Raw genomic sequence first — 24,080 nt, 5'->3', positions numbered from 1 at the left:
TAAAACATTGAAGGGAAACCTATCCAATATTCTCTTCACAAGCATGACTGCCTATAGATTAAAGGACAGCAGCACCATGAGCTTGTTTTAAAGGTGTATTGCTAATGCTTTATAGCCAGAAGTATGAGAATTTTGAATTTCAAATCTGTCTGTTAAGAAACATTTCCATACATTAACCACAGTGTGTCATTTGTATGACTTATGACCACTTGGGTGCATAAGAGAAAAATGTCTTTAACATAATACCATACAGTATAATATACACTTTGCACTAATGCAGTAGTAAAGTTATAATTCTAAACAGTTACAATCAGTATTTGCATACAACATGGGAGAAGAAGACAGACCAATACAATAAAACTGTAAAGTATTTATCAGGACATATTTAGAATAGAGAAATTTGGAACATGATAAAAACATTTTTTTTTAAATATATTGTTTGATATTGTACTGTTTCTGATTTTTTTTTTTGTGTGCCAGTGGTGAGAAATTGTGTCTTCTTTAAACAGAGTATATGGAAATTTGTGAAAAGCAAAATATGTATGCAATGTTTCATAATTTCAGATGCAATTTATGTAGGCAAAGTTTTATTCATACAAAACTGTATCAGTACAGGCTGTTAATCTGCCACAGAGGAACAGCAAAAGAGCCCCCCCACACACACACACACACACACACACACACCTGTGAATCACTTGAAGTGACTTTTGTTCCAAAATCATACCAAAGTGATGCTTTTTCCATCCCGAGACTTCAGTTTGCTCTCCTCTATCAAACCTGTGGTGTAACTAACTGCAAGCTGTTACATTAAACTGATCTCTTGCGAGGTGAGGCGTTAACCAGTGTCAACCATTAGTAACAGATCTGCATTCTGAGTTGCGAGATGAGATGTTTTTCATTAGAGATAGACTTTCACTGTAAGAACAGAGGAGTAATTGTACTCAACAATATCCTGAGGATGCTGTTTCTACTGCCATGGGTATATAGCTGCTGGATCTCCAGAGACAGAAGGAACTGAATAGTACAGTGGGTCAGTGTAAGTCAAGCAGACAAATACTGGGACTGTTTGTCCATGTTATGGTCAACAGCATAATGTTCTGAAAGCAAATGAGAGAAAAATTAACATAAAAGAACAATTTTTGTTTTTGGAATTTGCAGTCCGCCCCTCTTTATTATGTTCACAGAATAAACAACAAGGCAAAAACCATGCTTAGGAATTAACTATGGGCATTTTTCCTATGGACAAATCCCAGCAGTGAAATTCTGGATTTAAGTTAAAATTTGTCATATTATGCTTGATAAATAAGTACACAGTGTGATATCGTATAATTTATTTTTATTTTATTTTCATTAGTTTTGATAAAATTGATTTTATATGAATTTTACTCAACAAATCTAATCTCTATGGAAACCAAAGTTAGCAAGTGAGCACATAGATAACAGCAGTGATGGAGGCTGTTTGAGGGACAGCGCCAAAAAAAACATCAGTGTGCAGAAAGTTGTAATGCAATAATGGTAAAACAGTTTAGTCAGGATTAGGATTAGCACCCTAGAGATCACTGGGGTGCCTCTAATGTGCCCTCATGTTTTATCCCATTGAAGGGCACCATAGTGGGCATTTCATAATGTTTTATCTACTGCAGGGTCAAAAAATCTTTCACTTATTAAGTATTTATTGTTTGTCCTTGGTGTAGTGGTTAGTAATTGTGTATTTTGAACTATCGAACTATTTTGAATTTACGCAACGTCTCTTTACCGCAGCAACTTTGGGTATTTAGGTCGGTCACAGACAAATTGAAGGCAAGTTATATGTGAAAATTCACAGAGGTTGATTTTTTTAATTCGGGAGTCAAAAGTGACCATAGTTGCAAAAACACCCTTGTATGACCTTCAGAGGCACTTTGTATGCACTCCTCAGAAGGCAGAAAGAAACATGAAACATGAAATACATGTTTATTCTCAGGGGAGCTGATGAACATTAAATATTAATGGATTTTAGCATCTCGCAAAGTCAATGATGACATAAGGTTCACCTGAGGACTATTTGATCAATAAAATAATTACTTTAGACACATTCTTCAAGTGCTTCATGCTGGTAGCAGCAGAGACTCGGCTTCTAGTCCTGGCAGCAGCGCTATTGGTGTAGTCCCTTGAAAATAAGACTGTTGGTAACCGGAGTGATGACGTTAATATTTTATAAGCATACGTATACTAAACCTTTTCTTGAAATGTCCAGAAATAGTCATAAGAGTTACAGGAAAGCACACAGTTGTGTATAAGTGTGCATACAAGGAATTTAATAGTGAAAGTGGCAATTTTATTTCTGTCCAGAGGGAGTGGAAACTCAATGAACTGTGCAGTAACACGCTTTGTCTCCTTGTCCCTTCCTCAACTCTACTTGTTTCTGTTTGTCCCCCTCTTTCCTTTCCCCATCCATTTCATTCATTTTTTTAGCTGTGTGTTTGCACATGCATTTGTGTGTATGTGTGTGTGTGTGTGTGTGTGTGTGTGTGTGTGTGTGTGTGTGTGTGTTGTGTGAGTGTGTGTGTGTGTCTCCTGCACTCAGCCCAAGTCCCTGTGTCAACTCTTCTTTGGCATGGCTGCAGCACTTCCTCTTAATGGATACATACTGCTTGCCAGCGGCCTGACCCATGAAAGAGAGTGTGGGAGATAAAGAGGGGTAGGAAGAGAAGGAGAATAAGACAGAAAAACGTGCAGAGAGCAGAGCAGGTGTTGTTGGAGAGAACAGATTTTGACAGAAAAGTGATGCTAATAGAGAAACAGTATATCTGTTGTATGCAAACTTAAGTCTGCTGGTGGAGTTTTACTGTGAAACTGTTCATACAGACAATCTCTATTCTTAGCCCACCATACACTGTACAGTTCATTACATTTTAAATAGGTCACAGATGTATATACACATTCACTGAAGTAATGGGATGTTAAAGGTCGTCCATTAGAGTGTTGTTATAGTTCATTATTTTATGTGGAAGAGAATAAGAGTGGGACAGATATACATAAAAATTGTGATGAAGAGGTAAATATCAGCCTCATCAACCCTTGACTATTTTACTTGAATGAATCTCAAGAGCTCTGTGGCAAAATCATCAAGTTAAAAAACATGAGCGTGCTTGTGTCTCAGTATCTCTGAATACTTCATAATATCCTCAACTAAATCCCAAGGGTGCAGTAAGTTTTGTGTTGTATTGTCAGCAGCAGAGAAGTTAATAGTTAAGCCGATTATTTGTAATTATTTGTACAAGTTCAGTTTGTCTTTGATCAGATGTTTTGCGTCCCCTGTTGTCAGAATGCGACAAACACATTTTTAAACTAAATTTTAAAGGATGATGATGATGATGATGATGATGATGATGATGATAATGATGATTGTGTGTGTGTGTGTTTTGAAAGGCTTGATGTACTGGATCACTCAGTTTTACCAGGCCAGACTCCCTTCTGACTGAGAGGCCTCATCCTTTAATTCTTCCCTCTCATTCTCTTTTTCTCTCCACCTTCTTGTCTCTCGCTCTTGCCCCATTTCGCCATCTTTAAGTCAAACTATTTGATGTTATCAGCAGAAACAGCAGGGTGACTTCGAAGTTATGTACACTTTCTCTTAACACATGCAACTGAACCGTTTGCTGACAGTTCAGGATGTGGTGGAACCACAGAGATGCGAGTGCTAACAGTGCAGACAGACTGATCATGTTCTCCATGAAATGTCAACACCACGTTTTCTTTTTTCAGGATTATCCATCACACTTGTGTAAAGTGATTCAAGTAAACTCAAGTTTAAAAAAAAAAGCTTGAGGGTTTGATTGACATGGTGGCAGGCCAGCAGTCAGTTTCAAGGACATTTCAATGTGTAAGGTGTGTCATTTTAATGGTGACAGCCTTGTGATTGCAGCAGGATGCGTTCTCACCGTCAGTGACAGTCCTGTGAACAGACAGAAAGCTGCAAATGACTTTTTCTTCCTCGTCAACAGCTGTCTGATGTGCTCTGCCAGCTGGATGCACTCTGCTAGTTCAGATGTGGCCCAGCCCCACGGCCTGTATGTTGAAGGGGCTTGCTGCAGGAAAGCTGGCCTGCAAAAATCCTGCAAGTAGAAATTCAACACTAACAAAAGTTTGCCATTTTAGCATGTCATACAATGTTGTCATATCTCTTAAATAAAAAGAAATCTTCTAAAAGTTAAACAAAATCTGGCAGTGCAGTGATATATTTTTGCACTTAATTTGTCTATAAATGCACACTTTTCTGTCCTTATTTTATCCTGTTTTATGAAACAACAACTGTAAGAGAACAAGGAATCAGTGGCAGTGGCAAAATGTTAATTAATATGTGAATTGTAAATGACAAATAACCTTATATCCTTAAAAGACAAGTTAAAGCGCTTGTGTAATTTTCTCTTCTGTCAGAGAAACATTTTGAGATATTCTGTGTTATATCCAGCACATACTATGAACAGCACAGTTTCACCCTTGGTGGCTGTTAGCATGTCCTCAGAAAGAGTCTGCTACAGCTAGTGTGTATATACTGCATGTGTATCTGTCTTAATAAGAAGAAGAAAAAACTACCAATTTGGCTGCTAAAAAAATCATATACACAGGACCCAACATGGATAAGAGGTGATGATAAAATATTTTAGAAATAAATTAAAGTAATATTTGATCAGAGGGAAATTTGAATCAACCATGAAATTTTACATTTTTGTAACATCTGTGAAGTCTGGTGCTACTTATAAAGAGACCAACATCTGTGCAACTTGAAATCCCAAAAAATGATGAGCTGTTTACCGATATGTAACTAGTCACAATCAGTTCCATGAAAATATATCATTACAGAATGTTTACATATACAAGATAGAATGAACACAACAAAAGAAACATACCGTACAACATAAGACAATGCAGAGTTCTGCAGAGCTGTACACTTGAGAGAGATAGTGTGATGGCAGAGCTAGGCAGAAGGAATGATTGACAACTTGAATTTTATGAGGGTCTTTCCCCTATTTTTTTCTGTACCTTAGACAAAGTCAGCTCTCGAGAAATGCCAAGCCCAGAGTTGCTTAAAAAACAAAAAACAAGTTTTGTATAAAATGTTACGCAGGGGTTGTGGAGTGTGGTCTGGGGTGTAGAGCCGCTGTATTTACCTTACAGACACGACAGTGGTATTCGATCTTATTATCCAAGTCTTGGCAAAATCTCAAACTTTCATCACAAAAATATTGAATTTAATTTAGTTTAGTAATTAAACCTGTCTGACGGGCCAGTGTAAGTGTGTGTCTGCCTTTGGTCAGAGGCTGTAGTAAGATAGCTTAACATTGGTTACTGTCTTCCCTGTGTAAGAACCATAAAACACTCCAAGCGTCCTTCCATGTCATATAATACAGGAGAACTGCCAAGGTGACTGAGCTGTACGTGAAGTTATGCATCACAGATTAGGGATTTAACTGGAGGTGCTGCAGTGTGTATGTTTGTACTCTCACTGTGGGCGTACCACTTAGAAAATATACACTGTGACTGCACACGATACCAGGGCCAGGAAGCCAGCCTATTTAAGCATTTAAACTAGCTCAGTCAAACAAAGCACCATTTCCATTTCAGATTCCAGCTCATGAATAAGTAATTTTGTCCTTGGACTGTCAATACTGAAACCCACCAGGCTAACTGTCCATCTTCTTTCCCTTCCTTAGCAATTCAGTCGGGACAGATGACTGCACTGAGGCTGGAGTTTTAATGCAAAATAGTTATGTAAATAGTATAACTAGTGAAATTCATCATACACACTCAGAAAAACAATGTTCCATTATGAAGGAATTGCTTTAATGCATTTAAAATTGTGAACAGACAAATGTTTGTTTCCTCTTCCAGACCAACTCGGGCTTCTGTTAATGCAATCAGCAAGTATGTATATGTTCTCCAACTGTAAACTGGACAAATAAACATTAAATTACCTTTAATTTTTTGCACATTATTTGGACAATTATGTTTAAGTAATACCAGTGGGCTTCTACATTATTTAACAAGGACAGATTTGTTGTTGGTTATGTTTCCTGTGGGTACTTCTTTTTTTATCTTGGTTTGCTTTTTAGCAAAGTGCAAACTGTGTCCTCGTGTTGTCTGCGGTGCGATTGGAAGTGGCAGCAGTTCTCTAAAGGCAGAACAAGGAGAGGGATGGGGGGAAATAACAATTATATCTCTCTTCTTCAGACCCATCTGTTTATCTGTCATTTACTGACCTAGAAAAGAGGTGGAATCACATTACAAAACACATCAGTAAAAGAAAACCAGAGCGAGAGAAACACAGAGAGTTTTCCTGATGTGGTATCTGTGATATGTTCCCCAATTACCTTAGAAACTGAAGAAAGAAAAAGGGTTTTTACTTTTTCTTTGAAGTGGTGAAAATCAATAAAAAACCTATGTGAATCATGCATCCCACACTGTTCCTTCTTTCTTTTTTTTTAACTTTTTTTTTATGCCCTAAAACCTACACCATTGTCAAGAACAGTAAATCCTATTTGATCTGGGTATAACAGGAATCACCACTGTGATTCTGAATGACAATTTATAGTGTCTTTGTTTTAACTCCATGTCTTCCTTTTTGTTTCTTCCTATGAGCAGCTGATGACCAAGCACCCGTCCAAGCGTCTGGGCTGCAGCCTTGAGGGCGAGAGGGACATCCGAGAACACGCCTTCTTCAGACGTATCGACTGGGAACGCCTCCAGAACAGGGAGATACAGCCGCCCTTCAAGCCCAAAGTGGTAAGTACTGTTAAGATATACTTTTACAGTAGGCAATGAACTGGCTTAGGATTTAATTTATACTTCACAGTCTAATTAAGTGTAATACCGCTTGGTATAATAGCTGTAACCAAGGTCAAGATGATTGGTAGCCTCTCTCACATGAGTTTAGCTTCCATTAGAGTAAGGCCACATTTCCCATTACACTTGTGTGTTCCTGTCACAAAGGATATGTTGCTACTTTGGGCTCTATTTTCATATGGGTGTGTGGTGCAAAGAGGCATTTCCCTGATGCGCAGTAATATTTTTGTCTTACCTACAACCGCCAATACTGCATTTTAGGCAGTATTGGAGTAATCATAATGGTTCAGTTTTACTATAATGGTTGTCGATGAAAACTTTCTTTAATTAGCGTTTTCTTTTGCAGATTTTATGCAAGTTCCTTTAGATTTTTGCGCTACATTTGGATGGAAAGCCGACTGCTGGCAGTACAGCCACAAAAATAGCATTCTTGACTGCATTTTGCACCATGCACCTTGATGTACAAAATTAGCACCCTTTGTGTTTCCTTCGCCTCATTGCCATTGGTCTGGGTGCATTTGTTCTCTCTATGGCTTCACCGAAGTTGCGTTTACTTCGGTTTTTCCTTCAGCTCATCATCTGACAACTTTGCTTGTACTGGAAGAACAGTAACATCTTCTTTTTTTGTGCCATCCAACATCATCACTTTGTGCAATCAACACTCTTCCTTAAAATTCAACACAATGTTAAATGCTACTCCTGACAGTTGTCTTGTATGTCTGCAAAGACTAACTGATGTAAAATGTATTTTAATTGATTTATTACCACCTCTCAGACCACATGTCACATCCATGCAACACAATATAGATAAACACAAATAAAGACAAATAAACAAATACAAGCGTTCTAAACTGCATGCATCTAAACAAACAAGAACAGATGTGCTCATCACTACAAGATAAATCTGTTATGGCAAGACGTTTTATGCCCCTCTCTGCTCCCTTGGGCAATATGTGTTCTTGGCTGTTTGTTTACCAACTTGTACGTCAGCCTTCAGTCAGATTTGTCAGGGAAGGTTACTAGTCAAAATTTCTTTGGTTACTGCCCTCAAGTCCTTCATTGTTTTTTTTATTTCTAAGTAAGTATTTATTACCTTTTAAGAGACATACGTGTCAACTACAGGATGAATTTATATTCATAGGTGATGAAAATCCAAGCCTCTTGCACGTACAGTACAGTTCACTGTGTTGAGTAAGCAGTGTTCAAATCAAATAAAAGATGTGGTTCATAATGTGGTAATCAAGACAAAAATAGTTGAAAGTTATATAATGCGATTAACACAAACTTTTTTTATTAATGACATGCTTAAAATGAGATTAACACATAAAGGTTCTTTTTTTTCTCTGTAATTGATGGTCTTGGATTGATTGTAAAAAAAAACCTGTGTTTCCCAGGACCACAACACACACAGATTACAGATAATCCTTATCTGTGCATGCCAGAGTTTTTGGTGGTGTCTATACTGAAGGTTTTCATTAACGTTTCATCCAGTCTCATTTAGTGCATTTAAAATGAACTTTATTATATGTTATATATATTCTAAAACGTGTCATTAAAAACAATCACGTGTCCTGAACATTTATGCACTAAGAATATTATGAAATTTGAAGTTTTAATTGACAGAATTTATTGCAGTGAAAGCAAATTAACTGCAAGCCAGCCTGCCTCCTTCTTTCTCTCTGTCTGTCGTATTTTACAGTTACCACACACACACACACACACACACCAAACCAAGCATTTATCTGTCAGGTGTTTTGAAATATCTTCTCTTGCAGCCAGCTATCTAAAACTTCTTGTCAGACTTATAAAAAAGTGTACCTGGAAATAATTGGGTTGTGAAAACCGGATTTCAAATACATAAAGGGATATTTTTATTTTGTAGGAAATTTCATTTTCTAGCAGGTTTTTCTTTGACATCTTTCACAAGTCGTCATCTTCGGCGTTGACCTCACATGGAATATGCAGTCGCCACCAGTTTTAGGTATATAGCTGGAATTTACAGCGAACATAGTGGGGAAATTCAGGAGAGGACAAGCAACAAAGTTAAGAGAGCACATTTCAGACTTGGCATGCACCTTCTAAACCCACCGAACTAAAACTAAATGCACTCAGGCCTTTTCAAACACGTATCTTCATTAATAATTCTAGGAAAATGTATTTGAAAACTCCTTGTGAAAAAGAAGACAAATAAGCAAAGATGGTTTATCTCAAGGTTGTAGTTTATAATTATGTAGCTGTGAAAGTGCATTTTAAATCATCATCATCAGTCATCAAAGCATCAAAGCATCTTATGTCTTAAAGGCAACTGTCCAAAACCGTAGAAAATGAAAACCAACATTGGTGGGTATTAGGATGTGATGCATATTGTATAGTCTCATGGAAAAAGTGTCTTAGCAGTTTATGGAGCATTGTGCTGTATTTCAATAGTTTTCTTGTATTGGTAAAACATTTAATGTGCTTTGACATACACAACCATTTACTATTTACCAAGACCTTATAGTTGCCTTTGATGAAAACCATCCATTCATTAATTTCCTATACCTTTTCATCCTGTGCAGGGTGATGGGGGGCTACTGCCTATCCAAGTACACATTAGTCAAAAGACAGCATGCACGCAAAACAGGTCGCTATGGTCTATCTAGACGTCTATGAGGCTACAGTAACATATATTTCCACTGTTATTGCATAAGCATCACACACACCAACAACACACTGTCTACCAGCACATATGGGATAGACACGTTGTTGGCACTCCAATGTATTTTGGAGATTTATAGTAAAAGACTGTTGATATTTTTTATAAATGAGACCTGTGTCATTTGAGTAGGTAGGTTTCATTGTATGAAGGTGACTGCATTACACAAAATGTATTCATGTGTGTCGAGACAGCTGATGTAATCTGACTGCAGTCTCCTGCAACATCCCATTAGGAGTGGTTTACAGTGCAGTCCACTTCCCACTTTTCACTCATGAATGTCATCATATGATCTACACTGAAAATAAATAAATAAATTAGTTACAATTATATTACCAGACTTAACCATAGACTGAAGTCAGTCTGATGTGATATATAATACTCCCCTTGACATAACACTCTTCTGTTTGTTAGTCAAAACACAACTGCAGGCGAAGGGCTTCTTATGGCATGTGCTATATAGCCCATAAGTAATTTCAACGTCTCTTATCTCACTGTATAATTAATGTAACATCCATTTATTATGGATGCATATCTTATATAGCTCACATTATGCTGCGCAGTAAGTAAGTAATTGTGAAATCCCTTGAGATTACACATGGTCATGTAAAGCACACACACCTTCTCCCTGTGTCTTCATTCTCCTTCATAATCACACACAAAACCACACACAGACAGACTCATACAGAGTTCATATAAACTGTGTTTCTTAAAAAAAAAAAAAAAAACAGGAGGCATCAGAGATGAAGTAGGTCAGCTCAGTGTCTTGTGTGTGTGTGTGTGTGTGTGTGTGTGTGTGTGTGTGTGTGTGTGTGTGTGTGTATGTATGTATGTGTGTGTGTGCGCGTGTGTGCATGTGTCTCTCTCATGTGTCATGTTCAGTTTAAATATTGTAGTTCTCTTTTGTTTCAACCCTCAAGGGCTCCCGTTCCTCTAATAAGGTGAATCCTGACCCTCTTTGTCCATGTAGTCTCCTGCTGAGTGGATGTCCTGGAAATGCTGTGTGTGCTTTGTGTGTGTATGCGTGAGTAAATGTTTGTGCGTGTGTGGGAAGGTAAAAGAAAGCAGTGGTTAACAGAGATTGAGAAATGCAGGGGAGGATGATTTCCTTGCATGTACGCCTCATCTCTGTGACTATTTGCTGCATATGTGTGTGTGTGTGTGTGTGTGGGGGGGGGGGATCAATATCGGAGAGAGAGAGAGAGTAAAGCTTCTGTGCTTGTATATTTGTCCACGCTGAAGTTGCAGGGAAGTGGATGCATGTAAACGTGCATGTCCTTTTGCACAGCGCATGCATGCATGGGTCGGGTTGTAGATGCAGATAAGGGTGAAAGGTGAGAAGACAGTAAGAAAACATTGTTGAGTGCTACCTGTAATCCGCTATAACCAACTCTATAATGATCCGTCGTGTCCATCTCACTATGCCATGTAATACAGCGCTGTTTCTGAGTCCATTACCACCAATCATTATACACCTTCCTCTCACCCCTCGCCCCGCACCAGGTCTAACCTTGCCTCTCTAATCCACTCCTCCTCCTCTTTGCTTTTCTGCTTGTGCATCGATCCCCGCTCAATCTCACTTCATTCGCCTGTGACAACTATGGAATTGCAATCATTACCCAGCAGAGAGATCCAAACCATCTGTATCTATTGGACCGGGTCTTCAGACAGCACGGAGGACGCAGTCTGTGTGGTAGAATGAGTGTCAAGGCAGGCTCGGTTAGCATTGATCCATATTTATAGTGCTGGATGCTGTCACTGTGCAGCCGTATACTGCAGGTAACAAAACAAGCACATGGTTTAAATGCCAGCCACATCCAGCGAGATTGTTGGTAAGAAGTCAGGCTAATTTCTTCAGAGTCCAACACACTTGATACCCACACATGTTTTATGTCCAATTGTGAATGGCTGATCGTCTTTATGGCTGAAGGGAGCAGGGAAGGATGGGGAAAGTAGGTCAAATAGCTGCTGATTGATAGTGATGGGAGCAGTGAATGAAGGGAGGGAGGCAGGGCAAGAAAGAGTGGGAGGACTTAGTCACTGCACAGAAGTCTTGGAACAGTGTCCAAGGAAGGGACGTGCAAGCCTGATGGGATACAGGGACACACACACACACACACATGCTCAGAGAAAATTATGCCAATATGGATGAGCTGTGACTCACTGTAGCTGTAAGAAAATGAGAGGCACAGACTGTTGCAACCTGACTGAGCATGTCTGCCTTAGCTTAGGGGACATAAAAAGGAACATCTTAGCTTGTTTATGTATTTTTTTCTCTATTTGATTATTTAATTCCTAATTTGGGGTCAAGAGAATTTGTATTTTCTATCACATTTTCCATCAAGTCTACAGTTCATGTCTCAACAAACGTGTTTGTGTATTAAAGGCCCAATTTGTAATTGCTTTTTTTTTTAGGTTTGTTTACAAAGTAAAATTTAATATGCCTTTATTGTATTGAAAATATGTTCTACTAAAAAAATTTACCTTTGTGTAGATGCTGCAGGAGTTTATATTTGTAAAATTAGCTTTTTGTAAAAATAAGAAGAGCTTATTTTTGACGTGAAAGTCCAATTCTTTGAAACCCGTTTTTAGCCAAAGCACAATCGGTCATGTAAGGTTCTGGTTTTATCTTCAGGTTTCTGCACCAATAACCCATGGATTCAACTGTGCTTTGTCATTTTGTCACATTACACAGTCATGAAATAAGCTAGTGAAAATTAAGTAGTAGATACATTTCGTAAACTGTAATACTGTATGACTGCATTACAATTTGTTACTTCCCCACTCGCACATAGATTAAGAATTAAATGTACTGCTCTTGACAAGCTAACATTAGTTCATTAGAGCAAGGCAACATGTTCAGAAGATTATGACAAGAACAGATATCTTCCCATGCCAGTGGCTTCAGGGGAGAGCGAGGTAGAGCAAAAAAGAGAGAGAGAGACTCATGCCACAACTCTTAATGGAGGCAGGCACTCATTTACCATCCTAAGTAGCAGAGTGTTCTTCTAATATGCTTGAGTGCAAAGGCGTGCGTGTGCATGTATGTTTGCACAGAGAGAGAGGGAGAGATTAAAGATGAGAGAAAGTAGGTCAAAAAAAAAACTTGTAGGACACTATGTCACAGTGTATGGGAGGATGTATCAACAGCATAATAGCTTTTGGTGTCACCCCATAAGAGTTGGATGAATCACACAATGAGAAATAGGAGATGTAGGACCAGCCCTGCACTTTTCCAAAAGGGTTTCCAAAGTCTAGGTTTCTGGAAATGTCACAAAGGCACCGTAGCAGATTTTCCATGGTTCATAACCTAATTATCTCCTTTTGTTCTTGTCGAGCTAATCCTTTGAGCTTCATTTATCTTAAGAGAGCAGCTCATAATATATAGTGCCTTGTCTATTCAAGGTCCTTTATTTGTAATGTGATTTTCTTTCACAAAAAAACTTCAAAAAATATATATTTTCAACTTTCCTCTCTCAGTTTCCTGTAAGTGAACACAGCATGCTAACTTCTGCCAGACATCTAAAGTCCTGTTTTGTTCTGTAAAAAAAAAAAAAATACACCAACCAGAATAAATGAAGCGTGTTTGTCAAATTTTTCCAAAGACTCTGTGCTGTCAGTTATCAGCTGGCAGCTGAAACTTCATCCCACATATGCTTTGCGTGTACACTGGTAGGATGATTGAGTTTGAGAGCGATGGATGGTCAGTGATCGATAGAAGAAGACAAGTATACAGAGAGACACAGCAGTTGAGAGGGATGCTGGCGATTACCCATCAAGACAAGCCAAGACCCACATTTGCTCCTTACCATGAAGTGTGTGTCCTGCCTTCTAGCCACTCTGACAGGGTGGTAGTGGCAAAAACGTCACCTGTCAGTGAAAATGGGAGGACATTTAACTTTGCACACACCATTGAAAGGACTGTCTCAACGTTTTTAATGTTCTGTTGTCTGAAATCACCTGACGTGTTGTCTGCCTTCACCAATAAAAAAACTCAAAACAAAATAAAAAAAATAAAAATAGAAATGTCAGTACCTTTAAACCGCAGTGTGTTTGCGTGACAGACAGACTGACATTCTTAAACTCCCAAAGACTACACAAGCAGTTGCTGGTACACACACAGATGCACACCTAAAACACAAAACAGACACACACTCCTGCATGTGACGTCTTGTCTGTGAATGTAGGGCAGCAGTGGATGAGGCCAGTTAGTCACAAGTTAGTCAAGAGTCTCAAAGCCAGGTCACGGTAGGTTAATATCAACAACTAAAACTGATTGGCAGCGGCTGAAAAATAAAGAAGAAATTATGTGCAATAGTACCTATACAGATGTCTTTCTTTTTACACTTTCTTCCTGAACAAATCATCTTAAGCTGTGGATCAGTGGAGGTTTATCATGGTAGTGGCTGGAGGCATGGCAGTGTGGAGCAAATCCCACTCAGCATACTGGTCCTCAAAACTTGTATGAGTCAGTTACTGTATACTCTAAAAGAGTTGTCATGTGAAATCACTGGAGTTCAATCTGTAGTAATAGCAAAAAGCTGGAAGTTGGAAATAGTTATTAGACAAAAAGCCTACATTACAGACGTTGGTGTAGTTTTCAACAGGATCTGGTAATGTGTGCATTGATTGGTAAAGCAATTAAAATAGCCTGTGAGATGACTGAGTGATAATAATTATAATAATAAGAAGAAGAATGTTTAATGCTATATAAATGGCACATGCAAGATCACCATTTAAAGTCCACTTGAAAACATTTGTTTTTATCTTTAAAGCTACTGTGGTCATACATATCAAGTAGGGTTTTTTCCAGTCAGGGGTAATATCACTACAGCAAGAAATTGAGATGCATGCTCACATCTCCTTGAACACGCACATGACCTTCCTTTTAGAAATTCCACGATGTGACATGATCCATTTCAGTGTCTTTGATTTAATGTGGTAATCCTCTCATCATACAAACATGAAAACACTTTTGATGTCTCTTGTTAAATACTGACAGCTTGTCTCCCACACTCATTAACCCTTTTGTGACCTGGTTGCACCCTGATGCTGTTGCTGTTCTTGTTCAAGGAATCATTTCATTCTTCTGTAGGATAATTAGCTTTGACAGCTGAGGGTCAAATGCACAAAAATATGTACATACACATGTGAGCCAATATAAAGGTGCTGCATCACTGCAGGTTGAGGTCAGAGCAACAACACAGAGTGGTCCAGACACCATTTCCTCTCATAGAATCAGTCCTGAGCCTTGTTTACTGGAATTGGTCTTCCACAGCTGTGCCAGTGTTGCTTTGGTATTCAGTAGGGTGCATTGAGATTCAGATGAATGCGATGTAGAGCATGTAATCCAATGTTATTCAGATTTGTACTGCATGCAGTAGTGGGAAAATTGGGGGATCAGGTGTGAAATGTTCTCCATTTGTATGTAGGCCAGGGGGGCAGGATGAAGATGCATAAGTCGACAGGCTGATGTGAGAGAACTCACAAATGTTGCTTGTTGTAACTGTCCATGCACATTTTTTAGTTGCCCAGCTCAGTGTGATTTTATTGAGTAATATGAATGGTGATGACAATGGTCGTGATTGATAATGTTTGATGATGATGCGTGTCCCGTGCTTTGGGCTAATTTGTGAACATTTTCAAGAAATTCAAAACAAATTCTGCTGAATGTGTCTTGCGTTCGCAGAATTGCCATGCGCGCACTTCTGACAGTGCTCTAGATTTTTCATGTCCGCTCTGTCTTGTCGGTCTGCTTGCACTCTTCATATTATTTCACATACCTTACATCTAAACTTCCTCTTCTTCTGTCTCTCTTTTTTGCAGTGTGGCAAAGGAGCAGAGAACTTTGACAAGTTTTTCACCCGCACCCAGCCCCAGCTCACACCACCAGACGAGCTGGTTATCGCCAACATCGACCAGGCCGAGTTTGCAGGGTTCTCTTTCATCAACCCACAGTTTGTACACCCGTCGCTCTGTAACAGCGTATGAGAAGGATGGGGAAACCTCCCCGAAGAACCTCCCTGCTCACTGCCACTCACTTAAACCAACCGCCAAACCAACATCTGACCACAACTTGATCAAGCCACCCACTTTAAACCTTTATGTATTGGTTTTTATTCAGCAACAATCTAGGGGCTTGCATATATGTTCTGTACGATATATATCTGCCATATAGTTTATATAGATTAGATTAGTTCTTGGCCATCACAAGAAATAATTTTGTTTAGTTTAATGATGAGCATGTACCGTACACCTACTACTTAGACAGAAGGGTGTCAGGCTTTATTTATCTATTCCAATATATGATGAAATTGAGAGAATGAACAAATCTATGCCTGTATATGATAAAAGCAACAGAATGTTAAAGGAGAATTTGAGGCATGGATTAACTAATTCTGGAAAAGATGCCTGTGCAACTTTTCATGCTTACAAATCTCAATGGATAAACATTATGCTCTACAGATCTAGTTGGGGTGGCATTTTGTTTTTGTATGGATATGTATCACAATATAGATATTATATGATGAACTGAAAAACACTCTTATAAGGCAGTGTAGCCAAATATGAAGGTGACAGGTGGTGCAGGCGTTGAAACAGCCCCTTGTGATTCAATGTTTCCTGTACCATGTTTACAGTTTTCGTCCCCATTGATTTCATGGTTATGATGTAAAATTCTACTTTAGTATAATTTGATTTTTGCCAGTCTCAACTTCGAGTGTACGTAGCAAATCAACTAAAGAATGAACACGTCATGTAATTACATAATAATGCAGCATGTAAAAATGCAAATATGTCAGACCCATACATTTAGGAATGAAAAGTTTGTCAGTGTTGGTTCCAATTTGTCAAAACCTAACTTAGCTCAACTATCACCATATTTTACCTGCTTTAATTTCCCCCACATCCATTTTCTAGCCCTAACTTCAGATTGTGTACTTCCCGTGTCAATCATTTTGTGGACACTATGTGGACATACAGTAAACAGTAATCAGTTTAGTATGTGGGCATACCATTCTTATATCTACCTTATGAAAAAAAAATAATCTAACCTAAAACATTTATAGTTTGTGATGTTATAACACTAGTCAGTGTTAACCACCATCTCTGTCCCATGCTGTGCCCATAATTACAAAGCCTCCCATTGGTTGTAAATGTCTTAACAGTAAAGACATTTTGATAAACTGCTTTTAGAATATTATGTCATTGTGTATTAACCATGCAATCTTATATTGCATACAGTATGATGCCCTCAAGCGTAGATAAAACACATTTGTTAGGTTGCTTGGATACAGAAGTTGTAAATCAAAAGGAGCATTTCTTCTGACAATGCTTTGTTGTCCTGAGAACAAACTCGTTCTTCATTAGAGTCTGTCAACACAATCATTATCAGTTAAATATTTTTTTTGTTTCTCTTGGTGTTCCTTTAATGTCTTTAAAGATAGATAAGTTTTTACCCTCCTCTTCTTTTGTGATCTCATACATATTTTTCCATTAGATCAGATTAATATTTTACTGTATCTTATATCAGTGCATCACTCCTTTGTAAATAATCATGAGTTATTTGAAAAGAGTATAGCAAGTTACAGTTTTTATACCAACACCTGAATGTGCTTTTATTACATTAATTATATAAACCAATATTTGTATGTGTAAAAACTAACTAAAAAAGTAACCCAGTACAGATCAACTTTGTAACAACTGGATATCTTTAATAGTGTCCAGATTTAGCAAGTTGTGAACTTAATCTGTTCTACTTGTTTTGGCAGATTTATAAAAATCTTTTTGTTTTTGTTATTCATATTCAATTATTTCGACTGCTAACTGTGTGTTGATTGGATGTGTGTCTGGCTGTTGACTGTCCTTGTGTATCTGCATGCTGTTGGTAGGCATCATTCATGCACGTGATCTGCCAAATGCTGCATGCTACTAAGTATAAAACCCCTAAGAGTTACAACCTCAAAGTGATACTCCACCTAAAATCTAACTTTAGACGTGAGAGTCAACCCTTGTATTCTTGAAAGTTTGTACCTGTTTTGTCCTTCTTTAAGAATAATGGCCAGGTTAGCTTAAATTCATGTTGATTACAATGAGTTTCAATAGTGACAGCTTTTTACATTGGGGGAAAAAAGTGTCAAAATGTCTGTCCCACTCCTGTCTGTATGTATAGTTTATTACATAGTTCTGCTAAAACAGAAAGCATCTGTCTTAGTTCTCCTTTAGCTTGTTTGTAGGTCTGGTCAGGCCTATGGGAGGTGAATGTTTCATACTCAGAAGATGGATTTAGGGTGGAGTATCACTATAAGCATTTTACCATTTAAGATGGTCATTACACACCACAGTCCAATACCTTAAGAGTGCTACTCTTTAAAAGGTGATTGTGGGATTTTGTAACTAAACTGAACACAAGTCAAGTTTCAATGACACATTCTTGCAACAGTAATGAAACACCAAAGTCCTAATGCTCAGGCACATTTGTAAACTATGTGTGAAGACAGGCATGAGGAACAACAATGATTTTGATAAAATAATGCAGATCACAGGCGCTAAAGTAAAAAGAAAAACATTTTATTACAGTTTATAAATTTAAATAGATGCTAAAACTACTTTTTAAAGACTTTCCTGACACAAAGTCCCTGTCTCACGTCCCCAAGATGTATAGGGGTTGTGATGGTTCTAAATCAGTCTTGTCTTTAGAAGCTTTAAATATATACAAACACACATTATGACCCCAGGTTCCTTTTGCCTTTACCTGTTTGGGGCGATGTGGAACCCAGAGCACGGCTCGTTGCTAGACCAGTGGGACCACTCGCTCTCTAGTGTGAGGTTTATGTTCTAATCCTAATGTGGTGTTTTTGTTGCTTTGTTAAAAATTTAGTTAATTCTTTTTCTTTTTCTTTTGCTGTTGTCAGTTGCTGTCAGTGTTGTCAGTTTTATGTCCCTAGCTTCTGCTCAAGAAAATTCAGGAATGTTTCAAAGAATATATCACATAAGTCAACTCATATCTGACTGATATAGATAGGAACTATTGGAATGTTTGTAATGTTTCCTCCGTGTTTTTTCTAAGTCGTGTTCTCCTACTGTGTTTCCTATAGTATATAACCTTTTGCATGTGCCAAACCCGGAAAACGCCAGAACCCAACAATAGCAGCATTGCACTAGCTGTAGTCATGTGGATGACTCTGTGGCAACTGAGACCTGCCTAAAGCCACACCTGCCGTTCACTCTGTTGGCCACATAACATATACATTAGCATGCTGCCATGATTATACCAGTGCACAGTGTCAGTACACTTTACAATGCCAGTCAGTTTGATAGACGACTCAACATATACTGCACTAGATTTTCCTGCCTGTGTAGCCTTGGGAAGAATTGTCTATGAAAAACATTTCAACTTGTGGAGCATTTGATTTAACATCCACAATGAATTTCTCAGAAGTGAGAGAAAATATGCTTTGTACATATTCTAACTCAACAACAGTCTAACTTGCACCTCTGTATGTACTGACTTAATAGTCTAGGTCCGTCCCTTTAATAGAATCTCTGATGACTTGCTTCCCAATCTTCTGACTTAGAAATGTTTTTTAAATGTCACAGACAGTGTGGGCATGAAAAAAAAAATTACTTACTCTCCCCGTGTGTGCCTTTCCCGACTTGAACAGATATACTGTACATCTTCCTCTTAATCCTCATTGTCTTTGCTCTGATCTAAATTCTCTCCATTTTTACTTCATACTTTTCTCCGCTTACTGTACTGTTTTAATGAATCGTCAAAGTAGCCTAGTTGAAGTAAATGTACTCAGTTTTTACTTTGTTTTATGCCATGTTAGTGTTCAAGCACATCTTGCAAATTAATGAATGTGAATAAAATTCTGTAAATCTGAATTTTACGCACATTTTGTTACCTGACGCCAATAACCTTTACAGTCATAGAACTACAACTTGACTCATCCTCCTGTGTCTGCTTGCTTTACCTTTACCTCCCTGTGCCTATTACTGACCGAATGATGTATGTAGTGAGTTAATGAATATATGTATCAACAACATTAAAGGATGATATTAGGGGAGTGAAGAAACAATGAACGGGTGATGGATGGGGTTAAGTTAAATGAGTGAAAGGATAGGTGATGATGATGGTTTGTTTGAAGGACAACCCCGTGTCTGGTCACATTAAACCCTACCTCCCATGCCGTGTCTTGTACGCCCTCTTTCACTCTACCTGTTCCTCCTTCCTTAGTGCCTGGGCCAAGTCAATCCATCATCTTATCGACAGTGTCCTTCTCCTTTCACCCTTTAAATCCCATCAGGTCAGGAAAGCAGTTGATTTTTCTTGTGCAATTCACTCAATACAATTGGCATCAATTCCACCCTTTCCTCCTCTCTACTGGTCTACTGGGAAAGGAGTTAGCCAAATGTATTTGGTGTTTTGCTTTGTTTACATTCTATTTGATGTCATCACCTTTTTGTTTTTAATTTAATCAATTAGGATGTCCAGAAAATGGTTAAGTAACTGTTATTTCTTACAATACTCCTTTTAGGCGGCGGTTTGATTAAGTTGAATCTTGTTTTACGTCTTTCGTCTTTGTAGTTAGTCATTACTCTCCGCTGTGTCCTGTTTGCTGTGAAATGAGAGAGTTGAGGTTGAGCTGCCATCTTTTTGGCTGTACAGCAAAGGATCAATGATGTGCAGAAATGCCTTAGTCCTTAACCCTTACAGTAACATAGTCTCTGACTCCTTCTCTCTTTGTTCATTTATAATCTCAGCACCCCTGTCCTTGTACATAAAAGACTTACAGTAGATATCTACATAGACTGTAAAAGGAAGAATATATTGTATTTTGCAAATTGTGTGTTTGTTTTCTTCCCTTGTCAGCCCGAAACCTTTAAAATGAGTCTGAGCTACTTACCTTGTAATTGATTGTGTCATTTGTACCTAATGTATGATAATGCAAATAAAAAAAGGAAAATGAGGTCCTTCATTCTGCAAGTGTTTTTTATTTTAAATTATTATTTTTGCTACTTGTAACTGTAAAACTTAATCAACACATTATATTGCACTGAATCATAATGTGGTATTCCTATGCTGCATTTTGTTTCAGATTTTGGATTTCCCCTCAACTGGGAAAAGGTGCATGTGGATCTGTTTTGAGAAATGTGACTGTGACATCACCTCGCATTACAGCGACACATCACTGTCAAGTTTTTTCATTTAAAAGTTAGCAAAAAATATATAGTTACGAAGAAGCTTGTGTTCGTATGCATGATTATGGTAATATACACGATGTATGCATATGGGGGCATGTAAGATTGTGTTTTTCTATCCATATGCAGAGGTGTGAGTTTGTGTGCGGGGGGTTGATTGATTGTGCCTACGTTCCAGGCTTCTTCATTAGTTGGATGGCGGAACTGGAGCTCTGGTGATGGCAGAGGGGTGTTAGTGATGGAAGACAATAGTGTAGCACTCACTGCTGTCAGAAGTCATCAGGGTTACCTGGACTGAGGAGCATCACAACCTGGCTGTCTGAGGCCTGACTGACACTGCAAGATCTCTACTAGATTTCACCTAAATTAGGCTGAGAGCACACCTGGGGCTTTCTTTTTAAGGCAAGAAAATTATTTCTATTGAGCCCATTTGCTCATTGAGAGCTATACTAAGTTCTTCTTGCCCCAGTTGTCACCTTTTTAAATGCCTGTGTTGAGTGTTTCAAATCAAGCAAACTGATTATTTATTTTCATGAAACCCAAGCTGAAGCTGTGACAAATGTAGTGCTTCCCTATAGCAATAGATCATAATGAACATCTGTTATTTTTTATACAGTCCGCATCCTGTTGTGTCTTTTCCAAAGAACAAGCTGTACATAACAGGGATAAATATTGTATATGCTTTTCTCCTGTCCAGAATTTAAAGTTTTCAGGTACTGTATGCTCAGTTTAGGAAGAAATAAACTGTAATGCTCAAAGAAAAGGAACAAGAATATAAAGAAAGTTATTCACAGTGAGGTGTTCACTCAAAGAAACAAAGACAGTTTGCAGTTCTTGCCGCAGGTCCCAATTATTGTATTGATCATTGAAAAGTTTTCCACTAATTTCTTCCAACCTTGACCTCTCCTCCGTTTTGGACTCTCCTCTATCTTGTTAGTCACTATACATATCCTCAGACTCTTCACTTGATAGCTTTCATCTATCTTAGTGATGTTTTCTCAAATGAGGGCCCATAATTACCATAGCTCCTTGCTGGCAGCCAGCCAATGTCCTAAATGGTGGCTTAGAGAGATGGGAGGCAGTTTGTAAGATTTTACAACACATCAAAGCTAAGTTTCCAGTCCTTTCTTCAATGTCAAATCAGTGTGTCAAATTACTACTAAATTAGTAGATTAGTAAATTACTTGGCACTATGCATCCGAGAATCTTCCCAGTTGTGTTTAATTGATATGACTTTATTACAATTTGTTCATTGGTTTAAAATGTCTACTCTCCTGTGTTGTAACACTGGTGACACATACTGTACACAATTATTGAACTTCATTTCTTCACATATTTTCTGACAATGCATATAGCTGCCATGTGATTAGAGAAAGCCCTGCAGTGTTGACTGTGGAGCCAGCTGGTGTGTGAGCTTTTGTTTAACACTCTGTTTTTCAGTCCACTGGTTTCTCTCATTATTCCTGTTACACAAACAAATACATAGGCTACTATACACACATATTCAGCCTACCTTCATCTGTTATTGAACTCCCAGAGCCAAGTCATATACAACCATATTGCTCTGTTATGAAACTGTTATAGCCCTAAGTAACACAGATGCTTTATCGTTACAGTCTGATACACATTAGTATCTTTGTGAATAATGACTAAGCCAGGGTGTATTGGGAAGCTGGACTGAATGATTTATGTTTGCATTATGTTAAGAAATGAAGAATGGAATGAAGAAAGAAAAAGAAGAAATTATAGTACCAGGTTTTTCTGAGTCTGCATTTCGGCAAAATTGTGGCCAAATAAGAAACTCTGCTTAAAAAATGGGTTTTTGCACATACATTGCACCATAAACCTACAAATGACTTGGCTCGCTCTCTCTCTCTTTACAAAGATATTTCAAGTTCTGTGACAGACACGCTTTGTGCTGTACATCCTCATGGGCAGATCATGGTGTTTCACTTTTAAAGCCTTTAAGAAATTCTCACTATACCTTGATCTGGTCAGCAAGGGCTGAGTATTTCCCAAGTATTTCACACTTGAAGGATGTCAGGAAAGTTCATGTTTGCCGTTAGTGTTTGGCCTGGAGGAGGCTGGATTTTGCTGCCGTTGATGTTTGGTCGTCAAAGCAGTGGAGAAAATAGCAGAGGAGGGAATATATTTACTTTAAGAGTGATGACAAATGATGGAGGAGAAAGGAGAAACTTCTGACAGAAGAAGTGATGCAAAATTGGAGGAGAAAGGTCCTGGTTGCCTTATTGTGAGGACAGTGAAAGGTTATGTAAAAGGCCAAGTCAGAGCCAAGCTGATAACAACCTCTTCATTCACTCCTATGATCAGTCGGGAACAGAATGTGGTGGTTAGTCATGGATGGGATGGGATTCGCCAGATGCTCCTGAATGACTGAATGAATGTCCATATGCTCAAAGACAGTTTGTGTTGAATTCAGTCTGACAGCAGCTTGGATGCCGTATAAATCTGTGCCATCCTGAACATGTGACCAAATGCTATCCTGAAACTATCACATAACACATTTAACACAGATTTAAAGGTTCATTGGGTATAGGCTACATCCTTAATTCTTCCAGTCACTGTTTTATACACATCAGCCATAACATTATGAGCACTGACAGGTGAAGTGAATAACACTGATTATCTGGTTATCATGGCTCCTGTCAGTGGGTGGGATATATTAAGCAGTAAGTGAACATTTTGTCCTCAAAGTTAATGTGTTAGGAGCAGGAAAAATGCGCAGCGTGAGGATTTGAGCAACTTTGACAAGGGCCAGACTGTGATGGCTAGACAACTGGGTCAGAGCATCTCCAAACCTGCAGCTCTTGTGGGGTGTTCCCGGTCTGCAGTGGTCAGTACCTATCAATAGTGGTCCAAGGAAGGAAAAGCAGTGAACCGGCACATAAGCGAATTTCAACTCATGTGGTCCGATCCAGCTCACATTGCTGGCAAATGCTGGTTCTGATAGAAAGGTGTCAGAACACACAGTGCATCACAGTTTGTTGCATATGGAGCTGCATAACATAACACCAGGGAGCCCAGGTGATCATAATGTTATGGCTGATCAGTGTATATCTAAACAAATGGGAAAAATGGAAAAAACAGAGACTGCCAAAAAGATTTCCAATTAGACTCATTGTTAACACTCATTATGTTGTCTTAAGTCTTCCTACTGCACCTCAACCTTTTCAGAAGCAGCTGAGTTACCATAGCAATTAGAAGCTGGCTGCATGTTGTGATAAAACAATACCAAAAATATATCCTGTGGATTTCGGGACACCATATGAGTTTCACACAGGTTTCACACAGTTGTCACCATATGCCGTTTGCACAAACACCTAAAACAGTATGTGAT

General features: G+C 38.4%; 1 protein-coding gene across 4 annotated transcripts in view; it reads left to right on the top strand.

The window, feature by feature from the left end:
- prkcaa (protein kinase C, alpha, a) overlaps positions 1-20,491 on the top strand; it is a 143,783-nt gene extending 123,292 nt beyond the window's left edge. For 3 of the 4 annotated variants that reach the window (XM_051384076.1, XM_051384074.1, XM_051384075.1), the window contains 2 exons: positions 6,625-6,765; positions 15,347-20,491. In XM_051384076.1, the coding sequence (XP_051240036.1) occupies positions 6,625-6,765; positions 15,347-15,511 (306 nt within the window). In that variant the 3' untranslated portion in view covers positions 15,512-20,491. Of the gene's footprint in view, positions 1-6,624; positions 6,766-10,440; positions 10,564-15,346 lie in introns of those variants that run through there. The other variant, XM_051384077.1, reaches the window with a different exon arrangement.
- The last annotated feature ends 3,589 nt before the right edge of the window (positions 20,492-24,080 follow it).

The sequence above is a fragment of the Dicentrarchus labrax genome, unplaced genomic scaffold, assembly GCF_905237075.1.
Source record: "Dicentrarchus labrax unplaced genomic scaffold, dlabrax2021, whole genome shotgun sequence".
NCBI classification, from domain to species: Eukaryota; Metazoa; Chordata; class Actinopteri; family Moronidae; genus Dicentrarchus; species Dicentrarchus labrax.
Note: the sequence above shows the minus strand (reverse complement) of the source record. Positions and strands in the feature narration are given on the sequence as shown.